At 58.4% G+C, this 7,936-nt stretch overlaps 1 protein-coding gene across 1 annotated transcript in view; it reads left to right on the top strand.

The window, feature by feature from the left end:
- The window catches only part of HPD (4-hydroxyphenylpyruvate dioxygenase), a 12,330-nt gene extending 5,074 nt beyond the window's left edge, over positions 1 to 7,256 (top strand). The window contains exons 5-14 of the mRNA XM_014547056.1: positions 372 to 414; positions 591 to 673; positions 1,804 to 1,893; positions 2,827 to 2,930; positions 3,343 to 3,420; positions 3,798 to 3,960; positions 4,058 to 4,129; positions 5,501 to 5,623; positions 6,702 to 6,818; positions 6,918 to 7,256. Of these exons, the coding sequence (XP_014402542.1) occupies positions 372 to 414; positions 591 to 673; positions 1,804 to 1,893; positions 2,827 to 2,930; positions 3,343 to 3,420; positions 3,798 to 3,960; positions 4,058 to 4,129; positions 5,501 to 5,623; positions 6,702 to 6,818; positions 6,918 to 7,028 (984 nt within the window). The 3' untranslated portion in view covers positions 7,029 to 7,256. The remainder of the gene's footprint in view (positions 1 to 371; positions 415 to 590; positions 674 to 1,803; positions 1,894 to 2,826; positions 2,931 to 3,342; positions 3,421 to 3,797; positions 3,961 to 4,057; positions 4,130 to 5,500; positions 5,624 to 6,701; positions 6,819 to 6,917) is intronic.
- The last annotated feature ends 680 nt before the right edge of the window (positions 7,257 to 7,936 follow it).

The raw sequence follows: 7,936 nt of genomic DNA, 5'->3' as shown, positions 1-7,936 counted from the left end.
CCCCCCCCCCACCCCCCCCTGACCCCTCCCCCAGGCACCTCTGTACCACATGCCACAGGGACCTTCTTAGTTCCACCTCCTCCTCCGATGCTGGCCTCACGGATGTTCAGGAAAAACTGGCAGAGCCCACGAGGCCTCAGCAGCTGTCCCAGGCCCCCAGGGGTGGCGGGCAGACATAAAGCCCCCCAGTCCTTCAGGACCAAGGGACAAACTAAGGCAGAGCAGGGACTGCAACCCAGGGCCAGCCTTGGCGGGGTGGGGGGGGCTGCTCTGGTTCCTTTTGCCCCCACCAGGGGTGTCAGTGGCGAGCAGGGAGGAGGGGTGGGGGTCCCCAGGGCCACAGCTCACCCGCCTGCTCCTCTGTGTCCTAGATTGTGTTTGTTTTCTCCTCCGCTCTCAACCCCTGGAACAAAGGTGAGGGGACCCCCGAGGGGTTCGAGTGAGGTGCCAGGGGCTGGAGACCTGGTGTCATGGGTGGGGGCGGGGTTCAGGGAGGGGGCATCAGCCTAGAAGGAGATGGAGCCCAGCGGCTGGGAGGACAGGCGAGGGGCCATGACTCCAACACCACCTCCACCCCCTGCCGGCCGCAGAGATGGGCGATCACCTGGTGAAACACGGAGACGGGGTGAAGGACATCGCATTCGAGGTGGAAGACTGTGACTACATAGTGCAGGTGAGGCCAGACCCGCTGGTGTGGAGACGGAGCAATAGGGCTCGGCCTGCTCTGTCCCCACAGCGACCCCGTCAGTCAGGGCTGGAGGACACCGCTGCGTTGAGGGACGCACGCTCGACTTCCAGTGACGCTCTGGCCTACCTGCGTGTCCTCTCTCTGAGCCTCAGTTTCCACAACTATAAAATGAGGAGAACCACTGCACCCCCACCTCACTGGGCTCTCACAGAGGCAATGAGATCACAGTGACCACTTCTTTTCTTTTCTTTTTTAAACTGATTTCAGAGAAGAAGGGAGAGGGAGGGAGAGATAGAAACATCAATGATGAGAGAGAATCATTGATCGGCTGTCTCCTGCACGCCCCACACTGAGGATCGCGCCCGCAACCCGGGCAAGTGCCCTGACCAGGAATCGAACCGTGACCTCCTGGCTCATAGGTCGATACTCAACCACTGAGCCACACCAGCCGGGCCCAGTGGCCATTTCTTGAGCACGACTCTAGACCAAACCCTTCACTCGAGAGGCAGTTCAGAAGTTCAGATCCCAGATCCCAGAGGCAGACTGCCTGGGCCTGAATCTTACTTGCTGTGTGACCTCGGGCAAGTGGCTTAACTTCTCTGTGCCTCGATTTCGTATAACGTCACTGTGAGAATTAAAGAGGTTAATACCTACAGCAGGGCCTCCCATGTGACAAGCACAGACACGCAGTAAGGTAGGTTTGCTACAAACATACATGAATGATGTGTGTAAGGCACTTGGCAGGGGTCGGACACATCCTCGGTGCTCAGTTAATGCCAGCTCAGATTCTTCTATGGAACCCCCCTTTTTACAGATGGGGAAGCGGAGGACTGGAGAGGGGAAAGGGCCACAGAGTGAGGGAGGAGAGGCAGACAGACCCCTAGCCCCAGCTGGGTTTATCTCCTATAGAATCAACTCTGGGCCTGGGCCTCCGTTTCCCAATCTGCCAAATGGGCATGAGGCATGGGCACCAGGGCCGAGTGCAGAAGCTGGCCAGGGTTCTTGCCGGGGCTGGATCCCGCAGAGGTGATCCAGCAGGAGCAGCCTGCAAGGGCTCCCGGAGGGTCTGGCCCTCACCGCCTCCCCCCCCTGCCCCCCGCCCATCTCCCCTGCAGAAAGCCCGGCAACGGGGCGCCAAAATCATTCGGGAGCCCTGGGTGGAGCAAGATAAGTTTGGGAAGGTGAAGTTTGCTGTGCTGCAGACGGTGAGTAAACTTCGGTGCCCCCACCCTCCTGGCATCTGCACCCACTAAGATGCCGGGATCCCCGGGCCCCGCCCAGACTCCTTATGCCCCTGCGTTTCAAAGCACAGCCTTCTCCCGGGAGTCTGATCCCCTGTAATGCCTGCCCAGGGTGCAGAGGCCGATGAGCGCTACCTGCCGCCCCTCATCCCCCCACCATCCCCCCGACACACTTCCCTTCCTCCCCAGTGGGGGTGACGTCCTGGGGATGGAGGCTTCAAGCGGGGTCTGGGGAAGCCGCCCCCTGCGCTAGCTGTGACTTTGGGCAAATCACTTCACCTCTCTGTGACCTCATTTAAGTGAGCAAGGACTGGGGCTGGACCCTCTGTGTGATCTGAGATGCACTTCTTAACCTTTGTGTGCCCCAGTTTCTTCACCTCTAACCCTCCTACGGTCAAGGTCAAATGAGATCACGCGTGTACAGCCCTTAGCACAACGGTGGCTGGCACAGACACTCAAGCAAAGATCACCAAGGTGTTTCCCACCTGTGTTATCGTCACACTGAGACAACCGCAGCCCCACCTTCTCAAGGTTAAATACACTTAAAGATGGTTCCCATCGAAAGCACCTTCGCTGTGGTCTGACCCAACGCCCTCGTTATTCTTCACTTAAGTCACATCTGTTTATGGCACCAGGCACTGACCTGGGTGCTGACCCATAGCGTTGAACAAGAAAGCGTCCCCACCCTCGCAGAACCTCTGGTCCTGTGGGACACAGAGTCAAAGAAATTCCCAAATGACAGACTGCAAGTCCTTTCAGAAAGGGGAAGTGACTTGCCCAAGATCACATGGCAGGTTAGGATCAGTCGGGCTGGGACCCGGGCTGTGTTGGCGCCATGTCCTGGCCTCAGCGGGGAAGGGAGCTCAGGGCCCCAGCCAGCCTGTTCTCCGCCCGTAGTATGGGGACACGACACACACCCTGGTGGAGAAGATGAACTACACCGGCTTCTTCCTGCCTGGATTCGAGCCCACGACAAACAGAGACCCCGTACTTTCCAAGCTGTGAGTGCTCCTGGGGCGTGGGAGTGGGGGACACTGCTCCCCTCCTCTGGGCTTCCCTGCAGGGGTGGAGCGTTGCGAGCCTGCTGGGGAGCTCCTGAGGGTCCCCACGGGTGGCTTGGAGAGGCAGCACACACAGAGCCTAAGAACATAGGCTCCGGAACCAGCCTGCCTGGGTTCAGAGCCCAGCTCTGTCACTTCACAGCTGCGTAACGTTGGCCAGTTCCTGTATTTCTCTACACCTCAGTTTCTTCACCTGGAAAATGGGGCTAGTGAGGGTGTGTGAGCGACACAAATAAGATGCCTGTAGTAGGTGCCACGCAACAGGTTGCTGCTATAGTCGCCGAGGAGCCAGCGGGAAGGAGAGCAGATGTAGGGAGAGACTTTCTCATCCCTTAACCGATCCCTCTCCCAGGCCCCAGAGCAACCTCGAGGTCATCGACCACATTGTGGGGAACCAGCCCGACCAGGAGATGCTGTCCGCGAGCGCCAGGTGGTCGGAAGTTCGCGTGAGGCTTGTTCGCTGTAAAACCGTCTCCGTGGAGACCAGAGGATTGAAGGCCCAAAGTGACCCACAGGTGGAGGCGGGAGGAAGACTGCCCCCACACAGGCAGCGCCCTTGTGCAAATTAGGAGCAAGGCCCCTTCTCAAAGTACTTGCTGTGGAGGCATTGCTTCCCCATAGGATCTGGTTACAAGACTGTACTCCCGCCCGAAGGGAAACTGTCAGGATAAAGGGGCAAATCTGTGATGTGTGTGACGGACGGACGGCGCCTCCTTTCCGGAGCGGGCTCAGGGCACAGATTCTGGAAGATGGGCACAGGGGCCCGGGGCCGTCCCAGAGCCAACGTGCCCTCCCGGCCCCCCGCAGGTACCTGAATAACCTGCAGTTCCACCGCTTCTGGTCCGTGGACGACACGCAGGTGCACACGGAGTACAGCTCCCTGCGCTCCATCGTGGTGGCCAATTACGAGGAATCCATCAAGATGCCCATCAACGAGCCGGCGCCAGGCAGGAAGAAGTCCCAGATCCAGGTGGGGCCGGACTGGGGCAGAAGGACGCAGGGAAGAGGTGTGAGGGCCCCGGTGGTGACGGGGCCAGTGACGGGGTGTCCTTGTTGCCCTCCCGCAGGAATACGTGGACTACAACGGGGGCGCGGGCGTCCAGCACATCGCTCTCAAGACCCAAGACATCATCACAGCGGTGAGAGGCCCATCCCTGGCCCTGAGTCACCTCTGACTCAGCTCCAGAGCCAATCCCTGCAGGAAGGAAACGGGGGGCAGTGCAGCCCCCCCTTCACCGGCCCCGAGGGCTGACGGAGCCCCTGCTGGTCCCTGCCCCTCGTGTGCAGGCACATTCTCAATCCGCAGAGTTCATCTCTCTTCGAAACAACATTCTGGGCTTTTAGACACAGCAGGTTCCAAAGTTAACGGGAAGCCTGCACTCTCTTCCCAGCTCTGCCAGGGACTTGCTGTGTTTCTCCGCGGGATTCGACCCCCCTCTCTGGGCTTTCGTTGCGTCACCGTGAAAATGAGGATATTAGGTCCAGAGGGATTAGGTCCTTGGAGCCAAATTGAACGTCCTGAGTCTACGGCTCCAGGCCCGGGGGAGGCTGGGCCTCCCTTATTCCTTCGATGGCTGTATGTGGCAGGGTGGCCAAGAGCCTGGCCCGTCCCATTCAATCCCAGCCCAACCAAGAATTCACTGCGTGACCCGGGCCACTGCATTCATTCATTCATCCACTTACTCAATAGATGTTTACTGAGGGCTGACTATGTGCTGGGTGCTGTTTTAGGTACTTGGGACCCATCTATGGAGGCAGAAAACGAAACAAGTAAAACGCACGTGTGAGAAGGCAGTGAGCGCTCTGGCAGTGGGAGAGGGAGGGTGCAGGACACTACAACTTGCACAGGGTGGTCACGAAAGGCCTCCCTGAGAGGGAGACATGGGAGAATGCAGAGTTGGAAGGGCCAGACTTGGAGGAAGCACGTGAATATCTGGGGGAAAGCACCCCCGGCGGAAGGGACAGCCAGGGCAGAGGCGGGCTGAAGGAACAGCAAGATCAGGTGTCTGGAACAGAAGGAGCAAAGGAGAGGGGGGCAGGAGCCACGGTTAGCACGTTGGAGTGGGGGCAGATGGTGAGCACTTGCACTCTGAGATGTGACACCAACCGTGGGGTACGCCGAGCAGTGATGTGACTGGTATTTTAGTAAAATCGCTCTGGTTATGACGTTGAGAACAGATACATAGTCTCTCAATGCCTCAGTTATGAAGTGGGGATAGTATCCTCCAAATGCCTCAGGAGATCACTGTAAGGACAGAACGAGGCAGTGCTTAGAAAGTACTGGGGACAGTCACCCGGTGAGCATGCCACAAATGCTAGTGATTGCTGCTCCTCTAAGGGGACCCACAGGCCCGCCCCCCCCCCAGGAGGAAGTGGGCGGGGTCACAGCACACCCAGACAGTTTGGGGGAGCCAGAACAGGGACCCTGCCTCCTCCTGGCCAGCACCTCCCCCTGGCTAGGGATGCTGAGCATGGCAGAGGAGGCTGAACTTGACCCTGTTCCGAAACAGATTCGCCACTTGAGAGAGAGAGGCATGGAATTCCTGGATGTCCCATCCACGTACTACAAACAGCTGCGGGAGAAGCTCAAGTCGGCCAAGATCCGGGTGAAGGAGAGCCTTGATGCCCTGGAGGTGAGGCTGGAGCAGGCTCCCGGGTCAGCTGGGAGAACGCGTCGAGTTCCATCTCGCCTCACAAATTCTGTCCAAAGCCCTACCCTGCGCCAGGCACCCAGACACGGAGGGAAGCCAGACCAGGCCCCTGCTGTCATGGGACTTGCGTTCTAGTGCGGAAACAGATGACAAGGACATAGCACAGACACCATCAGAGAGCGAGGGAGTCGGAACGCACAGGAAGTTAAAACAGGCTGTGACAGAGAGGGACCTGGACCACTTTACAGGAGGTAGTCAGGGAAAGTGTCTCTGAGGACGTGCCATTTCCGGGAAATCTAGATGATGAGAAGGAGTTGGCCATGTCAAAGGCCGGGGAAAGAGCAGTCCTGGCAGAGGGAACAGCAGTGCAAAGGTCCTGAGGCAGGAGCTGGCTCCAAGTGCCCGAGGAACAGAAAGACTAGAGCAGATGAAAGGACGCACGGCCTAGGTCACAGGGGTAGGCTATTCAGGACTTTGGATTTTGTACTTCTGTGGCCAAAAATCATAGTAGCTTTTTTGGGGGTTTCTAATCATTTTAGTAATATACTAGAGGCCCAGTGCATGAAATTCGTGCAGGGTAGGATCTCTAGTGGCTGCAGACTGGGGCCGGGGCCTCCCTTCCCCTGGCTGCCTGCCGTCCCTGGCCTGGGCCTTCCTTCGCACCCGCACCCGACTTGGCCAGGCACCACCATCTCTCAAGGGGAACCCAGCCAGCCAGCAACACCGGCCGTGTTCTGCACCGCCCCCTGGTGGTCAGTGCACGTCTAACTCCCTGTCTGTCGGGAAGATGGATTGTGAAGAGGCAAAAGCAGAAGCAGGGAGAACTCTGTGGAGGCTATTCGGGTGGTCCAGGCCGGCCACGATGCAATCGGGGATCTCTTTAATTTTTATTTACTTATTTGTTTTGAGAGGATCTATTTTGAGCTGTCTGGAACTGCTGGAGACACAGGTCTTTTCTTGGCTGAGGGGGTGCAGGAGCTCCTTCCTATGGACTCTCTAAGGATCCCATGTGCCGGGCAGGGGGGCCTCCCCCTCATCCTGCCCTCTGTCTCCAACCTAGGAGCTGAAAATCCTGGTGGACTACGACGAAAACGGCTACCTCTTACAGATCTTCACCAAGCCCATGCAGGACCGGCCCACGCTCTTCCTGGAGGTCATTCAGCGCCACAACCACCAGGTAGGTGGCACCCGGCCCCAGCGAGCCCGAGGGGCGGGCATGCAGGTCAGCCTGGCTGGCTTTCCGGACTCGCAACTCACCTCCTCTCTCCCGCTGCAGGGTTTTGGAGCCGGCAACTTCAATGCACTGTTCAAGGCGTTCGAGGAGGAGCAGAACCTGCGGGGCAACCTCACAGACCTGGAGCCCAACGGAGTGATCCGGGGCATGTAGACCCGCGAGTCCCGCCTGAGCTGCCGAGGCCCCGCCCACCTGCCAGCGCACGGCGGGCCACGCCCCCTAGCTCTGGAACACGCCCACCCCACCGTCTCTGAACAGCAAGCCCTTCCTACTGGCCATTCCCTCTAGATCCCGCCCACCAGCTCGTTGGGACCCCCCCAAGGTTCCGCCCACCCCCTGACCACGCCCTCGTCCAGGGTAATAAAGCGGACAGGGATCCAATGCGGTGTCTTGGTGTCTGTGTGGGAGGCCAGCGCAGTGACGCCGTTTGGCCGCCAGGGGGCAGCAGCGCTGCAGGAGGCGTCCGTGTTAGGGGTTGGGTGCCCCGCGGGAGCCGAGGCGCCAGGTGCAAGCGCTTTGCTAACAGGACCGCGCGGTCATGGGTAACTCTGGAACCCGGCGGGCAAGAGGGCTTACGCTCTAGAGGGGAAGGCAGTATCGTTTCCTGAAGTGGTAAATGCTATCAAGAAAATAAAGCAGGGCCCTAACCGGTTTGGCTCAGTGGACTGAAAGGTCCCAGGTTCGATTCCGGTCAAGGGCATGTACCTTGGTTGCGGGCACATCCCCAGTAGGGGGTGTGCAGGAGGCAGCTGGTCGATGTTTCTCTCTCATCGATGTTTCTAACTCTCTAACCCTCTCCCTTCCTCTCTGTAAAAAATCAATAAAATATATTTTAAAAAAGAAAGAAAGAAAATAAAGCAGGGCCCGGCTGGCGTGGCTCCGTCGTTGAATGTCGACCTATGAACCAGGAGGTGAGGGTTCCATTCCCTGTCAGGGCACAGGCCCGGGTTGCAGGCTTCATCCCCAGTGTGGGGAATGCAGGAGGCAGCCGATCAATGATTATCTCTCATCATTGATACTTCTATCCCTCCCTCTCCCTTCCTCTCTGAAATCAATAAAAA

This window comes from Myotis brandtii, unplaced genomic scaffold (assembly GCF_000412655.1).
Source record: "Myotis brandtii unplaced genomic scaffold, ASM41265v1 scaffold463, whole genome shotgun sequence".
In the NCBI taxonomy this organism is placed as follows: Eukaryota; Metazoa; Chordata; class Mammalia; order Chiroptera; family Vespertilionidae; genus Myotis; species Myotis brandtii.
Note: the sequence above shows the minus strand (reverse complement) of the source record. Positions and strands in the feature narration are given on the sequence as shown.